This window comes from Siphateles boraxobius, unplaced genomic scaffold (assembly GCF_051911475.1).
Source record: "Siphateles boraxobius isolate OS27281-9 unplaced genomic scaffold, OSU_SipBor_1 24, whole genome shotgun sequence".
NCBI classification, from domain to species: Eukaryota; Metazoa; Chordata; class Actinopteri; order Cypriniformes; family Leuciscidae; genus Siphateles; species Siphateles boraxobius.
This window is the reverse complement of record NW_027508855.1, coordinates 4,765,577-4,789,807: the sequence shown is the minus strand read 5'-3', so window position 1 is coordinate 4,789,807 and position 24,231 is coordinate 4,765,577. Positions and strand designations below refer to the sequence as shown.

At 37.3% G+C, this 24,231-nt stretch overlaps 2 protein-coding genes across 3 annotated transcripts in view; both read right to left on the bottom strand.

The window, feature by feature from the left end:
• The window catches only part of ppp3cca (protein phosphatase 3, catalytic subunit, gamma isozyme, a), a 36,198-nt gene extending 32,737 nt beyond the window's left edge, over nt 1-3,461 (bottom strand). For both annotated transcript variants that reach the window (XM_077240891.1, XM_077240892.1), the window contains exon 1: nt 2,674-3,461. In XM_077240891.1, coding sequence (XP_077097006.1) covers nt 2,674-2,728 — 55 coding nt within the window. In that variant the 5' untranslated portion in view covers nt 2,729-3,461. The remainder of the gene's footprint in view (nt 1-2,673) is intronic.
• A 1,207-nt stretch (nt 3,462-4,668) lies between these two features.
• Nucleotides 4,669-23,973, bottom strand: vps37ba (VPS37B subunit of ESCRT-I a). The gene is made up of 4 exons (XM_077240887.1): nt 23,780-23,973; nt 17,686-17,857; nt 7,404-7,486; nt 4,669-7,268 (listed from the first exon to the last, which is right to left on the bottom strand). Exons 1-4 carry the CDS (start codon nt 23,882-23,884, stop codon nt 6,777-6,779), a joined length of 852 nt encoding a protein of 283 aa, XP_077097002.1. The 5' UTR covers nt 23,885-23,973; the 3' UTR covers nt 4,669-6,776.
• Nucleotides 23,974-24,231: the final 258 nt, after the last annotated feature.

The following is a 24,231-nucleotide window of genomic DNA, read 5'->3' as shown; positions in this document are numbered from 1 at the left end:
CTGCCGTAGACAGCAACAGCATTTTACCACCCTCGCTCCCCGGCTCCGTTCTAAACCAGCAAGTATTTAGGACTGGAGTTGAACCTATCTTTCTGGCCTGGAAACCCCATTTTCTGGAGTGAAAATGCACGGAAAGGTTTGAGAACGGTCAAAGGCTGGGAACCTCTACTGGAACCATGTCGGTGTAAAAAGGGTATGAAAGGTTATTTGAGGAACCCAAAATGTTCCTTCTATGACATCACTGCAAAAAAAAAAAAAACTTTTGGAAGTTTTATTTTTAAGAGTGCACTGAAAAAAAGATCTTGATTCATGTGGGTTAAGGCTGAAGTGGAGTTACGTCAACACATTTATGCTACAACATTCTGTAAGGTGCTTTAAACTTTCACTGAACATAAATACAGTGAGTGGACCAATCATTTTAATTTTTTTTTACAGATTCTAAACAGGCAGAGCTACATGGAGAGAAGGGTCTCACACACAGATCCTCAATAGTTTAAACATTTGAATATGGCACAGTTCTGAACCAAACGCTTTGCATTTCAGTGTCACCAAGAACAGGCTCTGCCTTCAGGATGACATTCGTGCCATGCGGATTCAGGGCTTTTCCAGCTCTGCATACATCTAGACATTAGGCAAGCTACAAGTGTGCACTCAAAACCTGGACATTTGAAAGGCAAATTGGCTCATGTGCCGACCTAATAATGTGCTATTAGTGGGTCTCGAATTTTCTTGCTTCTCAAACCAACAAAATAATCTTTTCAAAAACCCATATGAACGTGTGAAGCAAGGACACATATTCGACAGACCAATAACATGGAGAATAGAAACTTAAGACAAGATTTTAGCTTCTGTGACAATCCTTTTATGTGACTCAAATATAAGCAGCAAATGCCCATGGAAAGTGCACAGGTCTGATGTTAGTGAGCACAGAGGTCTTATCAAACGTAGTTTGGCCAGGTTAACCTGCTGACCTTTTTGGGTAAACTTAACAAAATTAAGCATGAATACAGTGAGTTTTATTTAGATCACTATTGTTAAAAAGGAAAAATTATTTTGTTTTCCTTCGCAATATTTTCCAGAAACCCACAGATGGATCAAACTGAAAACATGTCTAAAATCTGTTTCGAATTAAAAAGTGTTCAATGGAGTTGTTTCAGTATAACTAACATGCCATAACCTACGGTTTGACAGATGAAACAGGATTTAATTTTTCTGAAAAAATGAAAACAAAATTGAGTGATAGGTGTAAAGTCTGCTCAACAGGTTGTAAAGTTTTTTACTTTGATGGTTCAGTTGATGCAAAACTGGTAATATGTCTTTGCAAAAAATAATAGTAATAAAAAAAAAAACTCTGAAAAAGTGTTTTGAAAATTATTATACAGTGTTGCAAAGGCTATAAATCTATATAACCTTGCGGATTCATTTTTATTCACTAAATATTTCTAAAAAATTATACATTTTTTATAACTATTAAATATCAATATGAAGAAAAAAACTGGCTAGGTTCTATTGCTTGTAAAACATTAGCTCATAAACCTAGAGGAGATTTGTGTCTTGATTTTAAAACCCACTATTCAATTCTAATTTGCATGGTGTTCACAAGGAAAGTTCTCAAAGCTGATCCAAGTAGGTAATATGAAGCATGTGTGTTTCAATTTACTCCATATTATGTATACCACAAATAATGATAAGCTCCTGCTAAGACTGGCTGACAGGAGCACATTGCTGAATTTTAAGTTGAGGTTTGCTTTACACAAGTCACCCGAGACAAGAAAAAAGATAACCATAATGCAATGATTCTGACTTCATACACAAGGTATGAGGACATACACTCATATTTCACATGTATGGGTCACTCTCTGAGCTTAGCGGTTACATTCTTGGTCGATCTTCAAAACAATCACAACTTTATCCAGGCAGTTTTAAGCTACTGTGAATACTAAATGCTTTGAAGAACAATTTGATTGATTAAAGTTGTAATCCAATTACATGTATTGCAATTATCTTATGGATCAAATGGATAGATCCTCTTAAATGGATAGTTACCCACGAATGAAAATGTTGTCATAATTTACTCACCCTCATGTTGTCCCAAAATCTTTATGAGTTTCTTTCTTCTGTTGAACGAAAAAATAAGATATTTTAAAGAATGCTGGTAACCAGACAGTTGACGACACTCATTGACTTCCATAGCAGGAAAAAAATACTATAGAATTCAATGGCTACCGTCAACTGTTTGATTACCAACATTGCTTAAAATATCTTCTTATGTGTTCAACAGAAGAAAGAAACTAATACCGGTTTGGAACAACATGAGGGTGAAAAAATGGGTGGAGGGGGTGAACTATCCCTTTAATCTATTTAAAAACACTGAAACAGATATATACACACACACACTCGATCCAAGATTACAAAATATTCTTAATTCAATTTAGTGGCATATTTTCATTAACTGGATGTCAAAACTAAGCTGCTTGCAAAGTTGAATGGGCAGTCGTTCGAGAGTTACTTCAATTTCTCTCCCCAACAAAACCTGAGATAGCTATCAAGAAATGAATCAAATGAATGCTGAATCAAGTGATTCACCAAAATACCACAGCGGTAAATCAATTAGAATTAACTGTAACGTTAACTAACTAAATGTCTAAGTTAGACCATGAAACACAAACTTACTTTTAACGATTCGCTCAGTTGTCGACAGCTTTTCTTTCGGCTCTTTAGTCGACATCTTCTCACAGTTCAGTCAGGATTTATTAGCTAGTAAATGAACAAAGATATTCTCCGTGTTTGCTGGTGCCCGTCCGAGGAAGAAGAGATCGCAAAGTGACCAGCGACTCCGAAGGGTCCCAGAACTGTTCGAATTCTGACAAGCGGGCAGGTTTAAAGCTCTAACACAGCTAATTTAGTCAACACTGAACAACAGTTGGTTACATGGGTCACGGGGCAGTATAATAACATCGCCAGCGCACACCGACTCGATCGCTTCTCCTCCTCGCTGACAGAAATAAAATCACCGATCCCGGTCTTGGTGTTTTCCTGCTGACATTAACGTTAACCTAACCGAACTAGCTATCAGCCTTTCTCTATAAGATTTCTAGGGCTCGTAGCAACGGGAGCCAGCGACACAAAATGATTAGGGTTTGGTGCGCAATCTTGAACGTTAATCCGATTTTCCACTTTTCAGAGTCAGAATGTCAACTCGCCAGTCTAGCCACACACTCATAAAGAGAGTTCGGCATAATAATAACGTGCCGAACTGCGCCGATTTGTCTTATTAAACATATGTCATTTCGTATGACAACAGAGATTGCGCGATCTACCCCCCCACTCGAGCTAAACATATGGCTAGCAGTAATTTCCAATCACACTCTCATTCTCCGCTCCTCAGATTAAACACTAATCTCTAAACCTCAAATGGATTTCCTGCAATATGGCGGAGCTCTGGCTCTCGACGCGATGGCGTAGGCGTGACGTAGCACGTAAAACTTGACACGTGCGAAGCAGATGATTAAATGGGTCGAGCTGGAGGTCCCTCAGAGCTCGATGTGGTTAGGGTGGTACTGAGGCTCTTGGGAGGAAAGCACAAAACTACAACGATAAAGCAGTACATTAAAGTTAATGTGATGTGTATGCTTTTAACACATATAGTAGGCCTATGGCAACCAAGTATACATTTTGAGGGGGTACAATCATTCATTTTTGTCAAGGATGTTCTTTCTGGGTCACCATTATCATAACATCATATAAATTGTTCCTTTCTATTTTGTGACATTCCTTGTGCTGCAAGCTTCAGGCCATGAATAGACAAAACATTGTCAAACTAACATTTGCATGGTTATGAATTTCGCTGTGTGTCAAAGGTAATTTAAAGTGGTTTTTCTGTACCACAGAAAAATATTTGTAGAAAAGTGTTCTCTGATATGTCATCTTAAAAATAAATATTTTCTACATATTTTAAGTTTGTTTCAGTTTACAGTTTGTCTTATATTACATCTAATATTTTCCCTCACACAGTATATTGATTGTTATACTTAAAATATACAGCAGCCTTTATGTTATCAACAGGGTCCTTCACAAAGGGATCATTATTTTGACTTATAACACCTGCATTAATATGGTCCATCTTAATTTTATGAAAGCAACTTATGTCAGATCATTATGTCAATCTAATAATTGTTTGGTTAAGTTAAGTTTTTGTTCATTGATTAGCATGATTACAGTAGCAGCAGGCAAGTCCAAATTTCAATATCTATCTATCTATCTATCTATCTATCTATCTATCTATCTATCTATCTATCTATCTATCTATCGTGGCTACAGCGTAGTTAGAAACACATACATTTACTGTGTAAAATCAATGGCTCTTTGGGCTGCAATTTACATTATTATTAATGTAAAAATAAATTTATTTTTTTTAATAAAAAATTGAGACAACTAGCAGCTTTGTCATAGTTACAGCAAAAATACCAAAGATGTCAAAGGTTAAGAACCACGGCTTTAGAGGAAATATGACAATACATTGTGTACTTGCATCCACAAGGGGGAGTCAAATTCTTTGATAGGGCCCATCAGATTTATCCATAGAGCTATATTGCATCTTCAACTAATAAAAAGAATGTAACCTTCATTCCTGAATAAAATGCATGAAAAGTTAAACACACAAAAAAGTGATATTATATCATTTATTATCTTTCAAATGGAGATGTCAGTTCCATTTCCAATGTCTACCTCTTTCAATAGACAATACTCTGCGAATTTTACATTAGGAAAGTAAAAAAACAATTTTATATTGCCAGCAAAAGCACACAGCCAAGTTAACTTTTGACAACCAAGCAATCATTATCATTATTTCTAAGACAATGCAAGACCATGTCTATACATACAAACAAAAACAATTTTCAAGGGTGAAAACTGGTTTTTCCAGATGCCTAGCAAGCCTGTCGTTGTACATAATGGTTTTCACAGGTATTTAGTCAATGTCTAGATATAACACAGCCTGATTCACGAGGAAACCAATTAATTCCACCTCTCAATCTGGTGCTCATCAGCATCAAGATAATAAAGCAGGTACCAAACCCGAGTCTGACAAACACAGAGTGATTTAATTCAAACAGAGCCTGCATACTAACATCATCTGGGTTCAGCTCATTAAATGAATGTAGCAGCACCGGTGATTAAAGAGAGGACTTCACACAAAAATGTTTTCCTCTTCCTGTTTCTATCACGTCAACTTCCTGAATTTGAGGCAATGTAATTATGGCTCTATACGTAAAACATATAAATTAGATATTTAGGTAAAGGACACTTGTAAGGATGTACCTGTGTAAACAGCATATATTTATATACATATATACATTTAAAAAAGGTGTATTCTGGGCATTAAATAATTTGCTATAGAACGGGAAGGCAAAGAGGAATATGTAGCACAAAACACTCCTCACCACAGTGAACAAGTCCTCATCTTACCCATCATAGGCACAAAGTGACTATTTGAGACACATGAACATACAGGAAAAACCACAACATACTACTGAAAACAGATCCAGGGTAAAAACAAAAGGTATGGACTAAGGTAATAACATATTTTGGACAGAAAATATATATGTAACAGACGTGATGACAGAAATAAGTCCAATTTTACCAGTAAAGTTATGGGGGGGGGGGGGGGGGGGGAGCAAAAAACAACAACAACAACAACAAAAAAGTTAAAATAAATGTAGCTATATTAGTTAAACATTAAATATCACTTAATATGAGAGGGTTATGGAAAAGGAAGCACATCTCCAATGAACATCTTTTCACCAGATGACAAAAATAAACAAGAAGGATTATGGTGTCTGATATAAACATTAAAATGGTAAATTATGCATAGAGCATCAGCACGGTAATGGCAGTACAAGCAAATATGCTTCAGAAATGTTCACACTTACATGGTTAAAAATAACTCATTTGAGCATTTTATTTTCCATGACACTACCGTTCACTCTCACTTTTTCCAAATTCTAGCCAACAAGCTCCCTACATCAGCACGAATTTGCTCGTATCAAAGACGCATAAGGCATTTTGGTCCTCTCTCTATTGTAGCAGTAGCTCTGATCACCCAATCTTATCCAAAACATTAGTACCAAATTTTCACCCACATTTAACCCAAAACCTCCACTGAAAAACAAATAACATCTTTGGCTGCAGGTCTGAGAAAACCTGCAGAGCAAAAAAAAAAAATGTTTTTGATTCTTTCACCAAATAAAATGAGCACAGCCCGGTCTCAGACTGTTTGCATAGGCATTACCTTTTTTTTAAAGCAGCTTTTTCAGGTATGAAATGTCTGAGGAGTGGTTGAACTGACATATTAGCATGATCTTGACAACGCAAACAGAATCCAACACATCAAACCTTGGCTCTTCATATCTGTCAAGCTGGCCTAACTGAAACCCTGTTCTTGAACTTTGATGTCTTTATCATGTATGGGAGCACCTGAGGCTCACATAAAATATCTTTACTTGATCTAACGCTGCTGAAGAACACGGAACGGGAACAGTACGACTCCATAACCAGCAATGACTAATCAAATACAAAAGTAGTCTAAAGTGCAAATTGAATATCCTGTTGTAGATGCCCCATTGATTGCAGAAAAGTCTTGTTCATTTTACAGAAGACAAGACTCCCATCTTGGCGCACAATATTTTATAACATGCAGCTTGAAGGACCAACAAACGGCTTGAATGAATGTCCAGTGTGCACTTAGTTTCTCATCCACAGAGTGTAATGTCCCACGCTCACTGCATGATGAAACCTGGCTGGGGAGCCATGCGTGGAGGGGGTCTCTGGGGCACGGGTGGGGGGTATTGCTGCATGTACATGCTGGGGTATCCCTGGTTAAGAATGAGTGGTGTGTTTCCAACTCTGGGGGGAATAGGGGGGTATGGAGTAGTGGGGGAGAACGGAGAGGTAGGAGAGTAGGGGACGGCTGTGGCGGGCTGGACAGCAGGAGTTTGAGTGACTTTAACAGGGGGAAGAGGCGGAGCCCGGCGGGGCAACGGCATAGGGGAACCATTGACCTCTCTATGGAGAACTGCTGGCCAGGAGGGAAGGTCCTGAGAGCGAGAAGGCTGAGGTGTAGCTGGAGCCATGTGGTGTCCTTTCAGCACCATTTCTTGGAGCTTCTCGATCTTGACTCTCCGCAGGTGTGCCAGCTTCCTCTTATTCTGATACTCATCAATGAATGTGTCCAGGGGGGCTGCACCATCGAGGAACGAATCGGCCATGTTCTGATTTGAAGGGGGGGAAGAGAAAATAGCAATGATCATCATCTAATGAGTGCATCAAATGTTGTACAATCCCTAGCAGATATCGTGCAACTTTAAAGAGTAAGTTTAATGAGTAAGATAAGGTGAGTGAGGTACCTCAGTTTCTTCCTCGATTTTGGCCCCTTCTGCTTGTAGGAGTGCAAGCAATGTGTCCAAAGGCATGTTTCCAGATATGTGGTCTGTGAGGGGACAGAACAGAAAAATTTGTTATCAAGAAGTTTGAAAAATGATTACAGTTAAAAACTGCCTTCCTGTAGCTCAAGCAGTAGAGCAGTGTGCTGGCAATGACATGGGTTCAATTACCCAAAAAAATACAATGTAAATCAATTTGGATAAAAGCTCCGCCAAATGCATCATTGTAAATGTAAGCAAGATATTATATGATATTAAAGTGGTAATGCAAGGGATTTTAGGAAAATTGTTTTAATCTGAAAAGGTATTAAACATGTAAGATTAGACATAAGATCTGTTTTGAGGGAAAGCGGCACCTTTTGGCTTTAGTAGTTGTGTAACATCAAAGGCTGCAAGATAAATCTGAAGACTTTGCGTGCATGCCTTAAAGGGACTATGTGTAGTTTTTTAGATATTTTATTAACTAAAATCAATATTTTTATACATAAATATGTCCTCAATGGTGTACAAATACCTCTCCCAATTATCTGACTTATCCTCGTAAATGAAGAATTTATTATCTTTATGTGACGGGTAGGTCCACGGAGGCTTCCATTATAGTTAAAAGTTAACCAGGCTCTTTGATGAATAGCAGCTATTGAATAAAGTTGAGAAGGCGCTAAAAACAAGGTTTGTAAGTTTACTTTTTATGTAAACTAGAAATTCGATAAGAATATATTTTAATAGAGCATATGATTGTTTTTGCATTGTTTGTCATAGCTTTTTGGTACATAACAGCTACTGTAGATGCAACACGCATTTGAAAAAGCGAGGCCCTGGAGAGCACAATTCGTTTGAATGCAAAATACAATTTCACCGCTAGATGGGAGAAATTCCTACACAATGTCCCTTTGAGTAAATTAGCCGAGGCATCAACAGGGTGTGTTTCACCTTTAAGCTCAGGAGCCGGAGCTTCAGGTTTCACTGTACAACTCGATGAGTCTATCAGCAATTCTCAGAGGTCAACAGACGCTTGCGTCAGAAACCAATTTAAAGTATTATTTGATTAAATTACATAACAGGCATTCATTAATCATTATCAAGAGATAAATGTGTAATGTTCTATACTTAACAGTTAGACATAGCTCAAAACAAAGAGGAAAATAAATTTAAATCACAAAACTTATAATACTAATTAAATAAATTTGCAGAAAAATACATCGATATAAGCTTTGATTTGATCATAAATCAAAGCCGTCAGACATCACAAGCGAAACCTTTGATACCTTGTGATTTATTACCTATGGCCAGCTCCCTTCACTGATTTACATCTATTTACATTTATTTTCCTGGCAGGTGCATCTTACAAAAGTGTCATTGTGTGTTGTAGTTCATGCTACAATGAAAATACCATCCATAATTCTACATGTTTTCCAACCACTCAACAGGCTGTCCTTGCCATGTTCACCACATTACAACCAAACTACTACCTGGACCCTTTCCAGTAATGCGGTTTCTTTAGAAGTAGTGAAAGTGAAACACTGAAGGCTGTAGTTCACCGTTTATCAAAAAAGCTCACAATTGCAGACACCGAAATATTGGTGCTTTTTGTTTTCCTGCCACTAAACACTGATTATTTCATTGAGTGATGTAAAAAAAAGAATAATAAAAAAGAATTATCCCGTTATAATCAATAAGGCGAAGGGCTTTTTCAGTCTTCTTTTGAATGACAATCTAATTAACTCACTGCTTGCTCTTAAATGATCAGCTGATACTGATGATTGACCTATACACTGTTAATCAAAACTGACCTCAGATCAGCTCAAAAACAGAAATATCTACTGCTATATATATAACAGAATCAAGCAGGCACAGACTTATCAGCCGTATGATTCAGTATACGTGCTTCAACAAACAGAAACCGACAGTAAACAACCTAAAACTGTTCCGACCTTGTATGAGCCACATGAAAATGGAGCAGGAAAGCAAGGGAGGTAGAGCCTTTTAAATAGAGTCTTGTGTTTAATACACTAACACAGACACTAATGTTCTATTATGTGGGATATTATTTTGATCACATTAAGTACTGGATGAAACAGACCCTGATGTTTTGGATGATTTAGAGACATGAAGGTAACAAAGACCCACTTTATTACTTTTGCTTTTCTAATCATTTTAAACATAAATTGTAGAGCAAATAAACCCACTGCCCAGAAGAAAACCTTTCTCACGTAGGATGTTTAGGCAGGATGTTCTCGTCAGTTTAGCTGTTCTCTTCAACTTCTCAGTCAGACTTTGGTGACATGCACATGGTAGAAGTGCATCTGGCTATGACTAGCATACTACCATTCTACAATAGACATAGCATGGGAACAATATGCAAATGTTTTGGTATGCTTAAAAATACCTAAATGACATATTGCATTTGCCTAAATAAACATTATACAACAAAGCATACTGTGCAAAAGACTGTATCCCACAATGCAATGTTTTATTTCATTCCAAACATCCTGCAGATCATGAAACTGCTGTCAGTCTACAGCAGTGCCAGGGGGGGCGCGTGTGACCCCGGGGAACATGCTTTTTATGCCGCAGGGAGTAGGTTTTTTTGCGCCGAAAAAGAGCACAGCACAGAGCAGGAGATATGAAGCGCATATAACAAACCCTTAAGAAACACCATGGAAAATATTTAACAGGGATGAAAAGGAAGTCGGAGAGAGACGGAGATAATGAGACAAACGTAAGTCTCCCGAAAGCCAAGACATGGAAATATGACAAAGCGTATGCAGCGCTTGGCTTCACTGTGACTACGGTGGGAGACGAGGAAAGACCATTAGCCTATGTTTACTGTGTCTAAAAATGTTGGCAGCGGACAGCATGAAGCCAAATAAATCAAGGCGTCACATACAGTATTAGACATTACACCCCAATCACGCTGATAAGCCGATTGAGTTTTTTCAGTGAAAACGAGAGCTGAGAGTTGCAGTATCATGCTTCAAACCCCGCTTCGAAAAGCTGTACACTGCAAAACGTGCTCATTGTAGCTATTAATCCTGACCTCATCCTGACTTCATCCTCATTTTGATAAAAAAAAAAATGAGCACAAATTGGTTTATTCATTGTTGTTTTATAGGTGAAAGTGTTTTATATATTGTGCTCCTGAGTTAATGTTGCTGATCAATTTGAATCTATTATTATTTATTGATTATATTTTATTTTATTTTTCAGTATCAAATGGTCAAAAATGTTTACAGTTTAAATAATGATTGACAGACTAAAAAACAATGTTAATAAAGTTATTCTTTGTTGTAAGTTGATCTATATTTCTTTATTTTTTTGTTTTCTTTAATGTTAATAAGGATACAATGTAGGGCTGGACGATTTTGGCTAGAATCATAATCGCGATTAATCGAACAAGTTACCTCGATTACGATTATTGAACGATTATTTAAAATAAATTATTTCTCATGTGTCACTGGCAAGGCTTATACTGTAAATATTCACGGTTATTTTTTTAATGAAAGAATGCATAATCCTATCTTTGTGATTCTAAAATAAGGAAACACACAGATAGCTTTTAATGCTTACTTATTAAATATTTCAAACAATTGAATCAAACAAAGCATACAATGCTTGAAATAAAAAAGGCTTTTAAAAAGTAATTAAGTTTTAATGTAAAAAGAAAGTTTCCTAAAAATATAGAAAATAGTTATTTTGGTAAACAAAATAAATTATTGTAAACATTACCATCTTAAAAGTAAAATATAACTTGTATAAAACTAAAAAAACGAATCCTTTTCATATTGTGTAGCATTTGTAAATGCTTGTGTTATCGAAACCTGCTTTGTGGAATGGAGGCACTTGCTGGGCGTTTGTCAGTCTCTCTCTTTTTTCGCGTGTTTCTTTGGTACAAGCGGCTCCTGTTGCTGAGTTGACTCAGGGTTTGAGTTCCGTTTCACACAGAGATTCCGGAAAATACACGGATAAAGTGGCCCGGGATTTGACCCGGGTTCGTTTGACTTTGGTTCATTCACACTGCCAGTGATTTTCTGGAATCAAGAGAGTGCTTTCACACAGACACGCACAACCCGCAAAGACACGTGACATGTCCCAGCGGCGTCTATAGTTTGCTTATGAGCTGCGATTTCTCTCGTGAAGCCACGCTTGTGCATTTTTTTTCTCTGATTCGATCATAAACTAGCGCATTACGAACCGTTTCACGCTGGCGAACGATCCCGGCTTAGCGCCATCATTACGACACGGCATTGATTATGTCTTTTGTTCACACAGCTCGCGTTCCGGGACTGAACACGGCAATGTTACTATGTCCCCAACCTGGCATCAATCCCGGGTCGTGTTTGCGTTCACAGAAGCTGTTTGTTCTGGCAATTTCCCGGGATCAACACGCTGTGTGAAAGGGGCTCATGTTGCTTCAATGTCGCAGACTGGACGGGGCGGAGTTACGTGACTACACACGCGGTAATGTTTTAAGGGGAAAGTACATTAACACACAATGGGCGGAAATATTAATAGGATTAAAAAAACGAAATAACCAACATGGTAAAATTACGTCGGTTCTAGGCTCTGAATTTCGGTTTCGATTATTTTTCGATTAATCATCCAGCCCTAATACAATGTTATGCAGAGGTGTACTTATAACAATTTTATAGACAAATGATACTATTTACAGTCGCGGCGTAGAGTTCGGGGGCGCAAAATGTTTACTTCTTAGGGGGGGCGTAACAGAAAATAATTGAGAAGCACTGGTCTACAGTAAGCCCATTCAACGTACTTTGTGCAAGTGTGTGAGAGAACAAAGAAAGACAGAAAATACTGTCTGTCTCTGTGTGTGTGTGTGTGTCTGTGTGTGTGTGTGTGTGTGTGTGTGTGTGTGTGTGTGTGTGTGTGTGTGTGTGTGTGTGTGTGTGTGTGTGTGTGTGTGTGTGTGAGCGTGAGCATTCAACTTCCTCTCTAACCCGTTTCTCAGGGCACAAAGCCACACTGTTACTCCAGAGCACCACCGCAGCATCAGAATGGGCCGTCACGCTGAAACACCCCACATAGCTGCTCTGTTGTCATGGTGTGGCTTTCGGAATGGTGGTGGCAGAAAGTTAATGTACACAGGACCCTCACCACACAATTTAGCCTGATAACTAGGGCTTTTGTTTATCTGGGTCAAGGGAACGGCTGACTGGTCAGCCTGCCGACAACCCTGTCCCGATGCACTGGCACTGCTGCTGCTGCTGCTGAGCCAGTAAATCCTTATCTGGGGCATAACCAACCGCCCCAGCCTGGGAAAGTGGGTAACCTACATTTCACCAAAGCCACTATCTTTCTCTTCATCTGTATACAGATGACAGTACACCATGTTTATTTACTCTATGCCAAAATAACAAAAAAAGAGCTGGACCTCAAAGGGGGCAACCATCTAATGTGAGGGGCTGGAAGTGAAAAGTGAGTGGTTTCACAGAGGAAAACTCCTCTAAATCTGATATTCAATACTGCTACACCATAAGGCTCAGGCACATCTTTCAAAAAAAAAAAATAAAAAAAAAAATAATAATATATATATATATATATAAATTACAAACAAATATACATTTTTTATTTAAATAAAACCTTTTTTGCATTTTTATTACATTTAATATCTTTCAGTTCAGTACGCATGTGTACTGAATGAATGCAGAGTTGTTTTAACACTGCACGTCCTGAACTTATAATTATAGACAAATTATATCGATATACTTTGATGTTGTGAACACATCTGCTTTATATTAAGTGCTTCAAACTAAATCATAAAACTACATGGCTTCAATTCCCAACTGTCAGATGCATGTGTCGTTCAATGCGCTTGAGGTGCGATTTCCTCAGAGCACAACTTACGTCTTACGCTTGCCTGTAATTGTTTCAAATTCACACAGAAGTATTGCATTTCGCATTGAAGATTATCCTGACGGCAAGCTCGTGCTTCAAAACCAAGGTACGTACCTAATGTGTAGCCTATGTATTTACATCAAAATACTGAATGTGGGTGAGTGAACTATTTCAATTTAATTCTTTTTTTAAAATTAAACAGCCACTGATGCCAAATAGACTTGAAAAATTTATAATGATAAAACAAAGAAAAATGTAGGTAAATAACAAAACAAAATTTAGGTAAAAAGTTTTATTTTGAATATAATTTAATTACACATAATTTTAATGTTGCAGGGAACCCTCCAATTTTGTACATTGCTATTGTATTAGAGGTTAAAATTAATTAATTAATTATTATATTCAACTGCACTGATTGAACAATTATTATGTGACATTTCAGTAAGTTGAACATATCTTTCAGCATACCTTTTGATGTTCTTGTAAGTTTTTCCATGCTATAACTTGTATTAAAGTGGAAGAAAAGACAAAAAGCAAAGAGATTATTGGATGGGTGGAATGCTACAAATAATGTCTGGTGTAGGAAAAACTGTGGACTAGGCAACCCTGGCTTGAACTACGGATGATAGTAGAGCATACTTTAACTTAGCTATTTTGTAACTGTTAATGCATTATTTAGGGTGGGCAATTTGATCAAAATCTTATTTCACTGTAGGAGTAATGTTATTTCAAGGTTAAGATATATAACCTGAACTGGCTAGTTTTGTTGAGTGTCACGTTTCACTGCATGTTAGAAATATGACAAGTGAAAAGAATGGTCCAAAAAGTTAAGAGAAGACATCATCGTCCATCACAAACAAGGAAGAGAAAACAAAAAGATAGCGAAGGCACTAAATGTTCCTAGAAACACAGTTGGAAGCATAGTTTGCAAGTTCAAAGTTAAAAGAACAGTGGTTACACTAACTGGACGGGGCAGAAAAAGGAAGCTATGAACGGCTGCAACCAGATTTCTGAGAAGGCTCAGAAAAACATGAGTGACTGCAAAAAACCTGCAGCAAGACTTGGTGGCAACATGCACTGAGGTTTCAGCTTGCAAAGTAAGACGCGTACAAAATGCATGCCAGAACTCCAAGACGTACATCACTACTGACCCAAAAGCACAAAAAAAGTCGGCTCCAACTTGCTCAAAATCATATAAATAAGCCATAGAAGTTTTGGGATTCTGTTCTGTGGAGCAATGAAACAAAACTGGAACTTTTCGGCCCTGTGGATCCTATGTATGTCTGGATGAAGAAGAGTGAAGAATATGCTGAATAGAACACTCAGTCTACAGTTAAGCATGGTGGTGGCTTGTTATGCTCTGGGGCTGCTTTGCATCCTCTGACACTGGAAACCTGCAGCATGTGGAAGGCAAGATGGATTTATTGAAGTATCAGGAAACGTCATCCCATCAGTGAGGAAGCTTAAGCTTCCAACAGAACAATGATCCCAAAAATCAAATCCCACCAAGGCTTGGGTGCAAGAATTCGTCCTGGGACATTCTACAGTGGCCATCACAGTCACCTGACTTGAACCCCATAGGAAATCTCTGGTAAGATTTGAAGGCGGCGGTTGCAGCACGCAAATCCAAGAATATTACTGAACTGGAGTAGGGCTGTGCCGATAGACGATAGTATCGTGTATCGACGATAGTCTGAGATTTCGCCGATGGCAGATGCCTTTGACGATATCAATACGATAATTGGCTCGTTTTACCATGAACGTATTGAATTATTATTATTAGTAGTATTATTATAAAGCTAGTATTGTTTTATAATTAATATTAGGAACTACAATTAATTTGCCTTGCCTAAATTCATAACGACATCCCCGCATAGCCTAACACTTGCGACAACACCACCACTCACTTATGAGGACTCCTCTAAGAAAAATGTTTTTAAAACAGAATAAAAAAACTAGGCCTACATCCCACATCAACATTGAATTGCAAGGTGATCCATTCACAAATTGTCAAGAGTGCTTGTTTTAACAGACGCACGCATATCTTGTACAGATCCAAGATGAAAACGGTATCGTTGTTCATCAGTATTTTGTTACCATAGCACATTAACAAAATGTTTAAATGACACTAATAACACTAAAAACAATACAATTAAATATTTATAATAATAATATTACTAAAATAATATAGGCCAGTCTTAAGTTCACGAACACAGCACAACTCTGCCATCTATGAAAATCAAAAGCAGCTTCAAACACTTGTTTAACAAGAAGTATTCCTCTAATTTTTTCACTGTCATCACATAGGTCCACAAGAGAAATATTAAGCCAGTAAATTAAGATAGTCGCTATACCGTTATATCCAATGTCGTCTCAGAGAACGCGGCGTTAATGCAGCAACAGCCGAAAGCTCAGTCAGTTTCTACTTTCACTTTCAGAGAATGAGTGCGTTTACATACACATTCTAACACGATTATTCTGAATAAACTGACAATGCATGTGGTCATGTAAAGGCATTAACCTGTTTTCCTTTATCGGAGACAAGTCATAAGTTTAAGTATAAACCGATCGACTCGGCTAGATTTCTGCCCCTTACTCTGATTTCTCCCGGCATTTTAAACACAAGAACCCGCGTTCTTTGGGCTTATTGAAGTGCGCATATGTGAAGTGCATCCAGACAAGAGAGTGCACTGGTGGGAGCACATATATTGCAAACTCTGACTCTTTCTTGACCTTAGAAATTATTAAAACGTGTTTTCATCTCGTGCAGAAGTACAGTCAAAATGCTGCATCTGTAACGGCATGAGAGGATCATGTGTGTCCGTAGATTTCCCGCTGACATGTTGAAATACTTGAGTCAGATACAAAAATGATTAGGATCTTTTTTTACCTCACTATACTACCGAGAAATAACCTGATAGGCTAGTAATAAACACTCCACCTTTGCTAGCAAAATAAAAAAAGATATTCTCGTATAAAATGAAGTAATAAAACAAGCAAATTAATGAGTAAATAATCAAGTTAATAATCAAATAAGTAAGCCCCGCCCCCTCACGATAATATCGTGTATCACCGATCTCACAGGCTTAAGATAGGACGATATGAAAATGGAGCATATGAAAATGGAGCATATCGCCCAACACTAAACTGGAGGCCATTGCTGATGAGGAATGGGCTAAGATTCCTCAGAAACACTGCCAGAAGCTGATGTCTGTTTACACATCTCGTTTACAGCAGGTCATAACAGCAAAAGGGTGTTCTACTAAGTACTAAAGATTCTTGCCATTAAGGGGTTTAATAATTTTGAGATTAAGGTTTTCTTCCTAGTTCTAATGTTCGTTATATGTTTATTGCATTACTTTAGTGTCAAGTGTGTTACTATGATGGTGTTTTGTGTGTTTGTGTGAATGACACTGTGACATACCATATTAGTATTTATCTTCTCAGCTTGTGGAAAAGCAGCTTGTGTGAGCTTTGATTCATCATGTGACTCTCATAACCACCTTTTTTGGTGGTTGTCAGTGTATTACAAAGGTACAAAATAAAGGTTGGTATATTAACATTTTATCAGTTAATGAAATACAGTAATTTACTATAAATTTAAGTTAAATCTGTAAAACCTAAAATGTTGCTACCGTATTTTTACAGTAAATTTCTGGCAACCACAGCTGCCAGTTTTTTTACTTAAAGGGAGTGGGAGGCGGCAAGGCAAGTTCCAACATTCTTCAATACTTCAGTTCCAGTATAAAATATATATCAAAACCCAAGCCAGCTGAGTGACATTGAGCGTACAGATGTTAAAATGAAATGAGTGCTGTTTGGAATCAGCTTCCAGGCAACTGCTGCATCACAAAGGGTAATCAGTGACAGCGTTTTATTCATGATACCAGCACACACCGTGCAGAGGGGTGTGGAGGAAACTGAAAACCAGTCCCTGTTCTCTTTAAAGTCACAGATCCTTCTCAGCTATGACAGTCATCTGCTACCGTTTAGTTCTGCCTTCCTTTTCCATGAAGAAGAGAAATATAGGGGGAAGTGATGGACAAACTAAGAGTTTTTGAAAATTACATGTAAAACCTGAAAAACAGGCCCTTCAAAGAGTATCTTGTAGCTGGAAAAGATGACTAAGTTCACATGCCACAACAACAACAATATGAGTTGAAGCCCAGGGGGATGCTTCAAACATTTACATTGTCTCCATTGCTGCTTTTCAAATTTACATATGGTAAAAATAGTCCCAGGCACATAAAGGACATTTTAACCACAATATAATATAAAATGAAAAACCAAGACGGTGTGCAAGTAAAAGTCGGGCAGCGTAATTGTGAGGGACATACAACACACAGAAAGACATGGAGACAAAAGGGAGTTATGTTTTAATCACAGTTTTTACCTAGAGTGGAGTTGCGCAGCTGATAGGCCTCAAACAGCTCCTGTAGGCTCCGATAACGTCTGGTTAGCTCGTTCTTTTGATGGTCAAGCATGGGTTGGAGTTTAAGGTTCTGCTCAGCCAGAAGACGGTTACTAGCCAGGGTCATCTCCTTGTTCTGTTGTATTCCTTTAATCTGAGAACACACAAGGAACAACAAATTAATTCAATAAAAGGCAAGTACATATACATTTAAATACTCAACCATTCAAATGTTTGGGGTCACTACATTTTTTTATTTTTAAATGTTATAATTTTATTCATCAGGGACACATTACATTGATCAAAAGTGACAGTAAAGACTTACATTGTTACACAAAAAAATTCAAATAAATGCTATTGATGCTATTAATCAAAGAATCCTGAAAATAAGGGCTGCACGATTTGGGGGAAATGTCATATTGCGATTATTGAGGTCAATATTGCGATTGCGATATAATAAACAAATGGTTTCTTGTATAATTCTGAAATGTCTATTTCTCAACTCCAAGTAGCAACAACAACTAAATGATTGATAACACCTATAATGATCAATAAGCCATAGATGTCTGGATAAAAATTACCACCTCCCCATTTTAAACATTAATTACAGCCATCCAACATTAAAGTGATTCCATAGTTACAATTGAAAGCTATCAATTTTTTTAAACATTTATTAGGCTTCAAAAAATATAACAGCTTTTAAATTTAAGTGAACTTCAAATAATCCTCACATAAACGTCATATTTACATATTGTCATATCTTCCTGTCTAACAGGTAGGACATATACAGAAATTGAATAAAGTTATCAAACAGTCTGCGCTGCATAAATTATAAATTATAGATATAGACTAATCCTTATTAAAGCTACAAAAGTTCTTTAGTCAAGAGCAGGGAGTAATTTTCTCTGTTCCCTTTGTTGTTTGATTAACTTGACAGAAAGCTTTATTGGCTGCTGGCCCTTTAAAAGCAGCCGCTGCTGACAGAGACGCGGAGCTCACACGCGCCTCATTCTCTCACAACTCTTTACGTCCATCATAAGACTGCTCTTATGTAATGAAGATACTTGACAAACAACACTTTGGCATAATTGTGTGTTATTGTTCGTTCAAGCGCGGAAGAGAACTGGATTCTGGCGCGCGGTCTGTGCATGCGCATGATACTGGTGTGCGTCTTTCTGTGAGTCACAGTCAGGACATTCACAGGCAGTGTGCTCTCTTCTGACTTGTCGTGCATGAATGGTTTAAAAGCATATTTCGCACGAATAAGAGCGGGATCATGTAACACAAGCCAAAGGATGACAACAATTAACAGATGCTGCGTTAATTGCGTTAACAGCCCTAATTTGTTTATTTCATATAAAATCACAGCATTTCGCGTCATATAGACCTTATGTAGCCACGCCCCTTTTCAGCGCTGAGCTCGTTGTCTTTTGACTTCCGATCTGTATTTTCACAGCGATCTTGTGTAGTTATGAATGAACGGCTTGTTTAAAAAAATTTCCAAGGTCCATTTGTTAAGACATATGCTTTACAATGCTTATGATAAACATTACAATGCTCATGATAACTTTCGTTAACTCTACAATAAGTAAATCAACTTCACCAGCTAATTACTCCTGGACAGCGATGCCATAGAAATATACAGAGAGAACGCAAAAACGGAAGTTCAAAGACAATATTCTAAAGATGGCGGCGCCCTCGTTTCTCTGGTGCATAAGGTCTATAGGCTAATCACACTGGCTTAACATCGCGATTGCGATATGATGAATCGTGCAGCAATACTGAAAATTTATTTTTTACACAAAAGTATTAAGCTGCACAGCTGTTGTCAACATTGATAATAATAAGTCATGTTTCTCTAGCACCAAATCAGCATATCACAGAAGGATCTGAAGGATCATGTGACTAACTGAAGACTAGCGTAATGCCTGCTGAAAATTCAGCTTTGCCATTACAGGAATAAATTACACTTTAAAATAGAGCTGCACGATTATGACAAAAATCATAGTAATTGCCGATTATTCCCTTGAAATTGTAATTGCGATAATTAATTACGATTATCACAATTTACATTGAATATATATAGGCGTATTATAATACATGTTTACACAAAAATTGTTAACACACACACACAAGTACTGTCCCCCTTTACTTAACATAAACATAAATTGTAAGAATGACTAATAGTAAAGACTACTAATATATAAACATTAGGACTATGCTAAAGCAATAAAATAGAAGTCCCAAACAAGTTTTTGTTAATGCAATGTTGATATGAGCCACCAGTCATTTAAAAATATTTAAAAAAAAAAACACAAAGTGAAAATAAAGTGGCATTTTGGTGATTATGGAAACGACAGTTACCATGGTGAATACACAATACTAACAAGAACTGTTAATGAAACAGCTCCTGGTGAATAGAATGAAAATCATACCTGCATGTAAATCCTTCTCAGCTAACACGTGATTTATTGGTATTTTACTTTTATTTCGTGACTTACTAATTTACATTGTAACGACGTTGCTCGTAGTTTCTTTTGCACTTTATACAGTGAAGCGATACACAGCGCGCGCCGCCGCATTTGCGCCTGCAATTGAAGAGTGCGCGCTACGAGCACAGTATAACGGGACAGGACAGTAAAGTATGTTTTTCTGAGGTGAAAGTCTTTTTAATTCAGCGTACACTTACGTCACTGCCTGGTATGTCATATTGTGCTGGGTTTTCTGAAGTAGGCTAGTCGTGATTCGCCTCTCAACATAATCATGTCCTAAACACACACACACAGAGTGAATTTTCTTTTGTAATCGCGGCTTTGAACGATTACGTAATCGTGGCATCCGTAATCGTAATCGCAATTAGAAATTCGATTAATTGTGCAGCCCTACTTTAAAATATATACAAATAGATAAGTTATTTTAAATTGTCATCATTTATTATAATATAACAGTTTTGTTGATACAATAAATTGTCTTAGTGAATATAAGAGACTTCTTTCAAAAACATTTTACTGAACCCAAACTTTTAAACAGCAGTATAAATGAATAGACAATCAGAAAGAAATACAGAAAGAGAATCTATTGTGTCATGCCTTTTGAAAGGAAAAACAAATTTGCAATCTCACTGTAGTCTGCAACAAGAGTAAATATTTTCCCTTGACTGTTCATAAATCTCGCAGCATCATGTTGCAGCTTCAGGTGACAGAGTGAACTGTCAGGATACATTTTAAGATAAGTGTATATAACATGGTATATGGGCATTGGAAAACTAAGATTAAATCTATGACCTATCAATTACTTTACTTTTAAAACTTACGCTCAAATTGATATGGTAAATTGGATGCCATTGTTACTGTTTTTACAGGGTGTCATAGAAAGGAGTAAATCTATGTGAAGTAAATCTATGCGTAGATTTACTTCACATAATCTGCAAAAGTCGTTCACAGCCATGTTCACTCCGGTATTTATCTCGATGGTTTCGTTTTCGCATCATACATGTGTTTACAGTGGAAGTTCGATGCGGCTGAGCTAGCGCATAACACACGTCATAACCAAACGTTACGCGATTGGCTTACGGGTAACCAATGATTTTACACTTCAGACAAGCGCCCCCCCCTGCGAGAAAGAAAACACTTTTCAATTATGCCATTCCAGACTCTGTCTACGAAGCAAAGCGAAGTATCAGAGTTTGGTTATTACCAGGCTACCTAAATATGGCCTACTGACCCAATACGTAAAAGAGCTTATGTGTAAAAGATACGAAAAACTCCATACATTTACCCGCCCATAGACCAAGCCCTCAAATAAATCAGGACAGGAGTGGTTGAAAATGGGCACAAGAGAGAGATGGGATTTAAAAAAAACGGTGTAAACTGTGCTTCCCTCGTATAGCCTAAATTAGTATGCATGCTGCATGCATATAAAAGAGATTCACCACTGAGAATCAGTTAAGAGGCTTAAAATTATTTATGGAGAATTTGATTAGAATCGGCAGGCCTTTTATATTTAGGTCACTCCGCCTTAAGCCTCTGCTTGTATACCGGATGTTCAGAACATCCTTACCACTGTAACAGAACGTTATGGCCTAAAAGCATGAATAAAAAGAGGGGTCAGTGGCAAAGGGTAGCTGTACACTACACATCATAGAATCACACAATACAAAACAATTTCACAGAGAAGACATCCCATTTCCAGGAAACTCACAAAAAAACAATATAATTATTGCAACATGCAACCTCTGGTGACTCAAGAAACTATGACTGGCATTAGGAACATTTAACAGTACGTGACTCCCTTTTCAACAGGTGCACTTTTGCCGTTTCAGTTTAGGTATCAAGTGTCAGAGCGCATAACAGGAAGAAGTGACAGTTTTCTCATGTTTCTCAAACACCTGCCTTTGTCAGCTGGCAGGTTAGAAAGCATTTGTTCTTCTGAGATTTTACACAGCCTGTGCCAGGATGTCCTACACATTACATGATTGGGATAAAAATAAAATACCTAAACAAGCACTCAAAACATACAGTTAGAGAAACTGTTCTTTATACATCAAAGATTAAGTAGATGGAGTTGGCAGATAATACTGAAACCAATCCTAGCTTGTGAAATGCAAATTATTGCTCTTCACTGATTACATAATGCTAGTCCTTTCCAAATCCGACTAAGGGGAGGTATTCATCAAATTAAGCTAACACAGCCTTCTAAAAGACATATAGACCCATATATGAATCCGCAGCCATATTCATGTGGCAGAAAATAATGTTCTACATATGAATTGTTACTATATTTGGCTTCTGGAGCACCATTCTAGTACTAACCCATTTATCTCAGTTAAGTAAAAGCCAAGATTTATTTTTTTAAAGAATGCTTAGGCTAGTTTTAAGAAAGATATTTATTTAAAAAGCAATAGATAAATGATTAAGAGAGTCCTTTATAAATAACTTCTTTGGCCAGGTAAATAAAAAATAACCTGTTATAAGACAAAGTTACAGTGTTGCCAGATCAAACATCCTCTTGTGACACATACTGAGTCAAGGTTGACATCTTTCCATGAATTGGAAGGTCAAATCAACTCAAAGCTGTGAACATGCCCATAATACTATCTAACTGATAATATGCAAACACAAGTGAGCAAACTTTGAACTTACACAGCAAGTCAGAGTCAGAGACCTGGTACTGATACTGTGTGCATTGGCAGTGCTTAGTATAATGTAAATACATTTATGGTTATGCATCAAAAATTATAATTGACATTGACATTATAATTGACATTGATTGTGGCAAATGGTTAAGACACAGTGTAGCATGTACACGTTACATTGTCACAGACTTTCCCTTTATAAATAAAATCACCGGGGGGAACAAGCACATCATACATCTTGCCTATAAGAAACATAAAAAGCATGCACTACAGAACTGTACTGTACTAAAAGGTATTTAGTTGTTTTTTTTTTTAAATAGGAAAAATAGAATTTATGACACCAAAATACTAATTTCAGTAAATATGGTGGCAAACCAGGGCTTTGCATTATAAAAATTGTTAAGTGCAAACACATGCTGACAGGGTTTCTTCCATGTCAAAATGAAATGCTACTACAAATAAAAACAGAAATTCACAAGACCAATGCCAGTAATAAATTGCAAAAGAGGATCACGAGAAAATGACTTTCATCACTGATGGGATATAAAAACAAAGCAGAGACTCTACAGAGGAAATGTGTGTTCCTCACTCAAGGGCATTATTATAACGTTATACGGTAGGTTGAACAGTGTCTGCTTCTGTGACAAGGTCACTTTGTCTTATTGAAAATGTATTGTTTAACGGATGACATAACACTTTGTCATAGTCCGCGACGACAAAAACAAACCAAATTGAAATCACGCGCAGAAACGTTCAAATTTAATTAGTTCCTAGTGTAAAGAAGTCGTAATTCTAAAACAAAGTATTTAAAAGTATACAAATAAACAAGGCCTACGATGCAGAACCTCTGTATAAAATGGTGCTGTTCCAGATTACAAATCAACTGGCCGCGGTAACGTTAACTTCGCGACGGTCTTCACGAGAAAAATAAACTTAACTTACCTCTTCCGAATCGTCGATAAATTTGTTGAGCTCCTCGTCACCTTCGAGCAGTTCGTTTAACTGAGTTAAAGTGTAAGAACTCAACTTGTTTTCAAAGCCAGCCATGTCTGGCACAGCGGTGTCTTCCACACTTCGAACTCTCTGTCTCCTGCGGTGGGACTGGGCAAAGCTGTTTTTTTTTTTCAGCCGGAAGACGACAGGAGGAGATGCGTGACGTCAACCCGCACATCACTGCAATGTCTCGAGAATTTGATGCGTAAAACTTTTGAAAATTATAAATACGTTTCTGATATGTCTTTACATCTGTGCAAGAGGTGTTTTATCTGTCTCTTTATCTATCTATCTATGAAGCTGAAGAGCTAAAATTTTAAAAAAAACTTAAACTGAAAAAAAAAATATATATATATAAAGATAAATAAAAATGTATAATAATGTATAATAATGACAAAAGC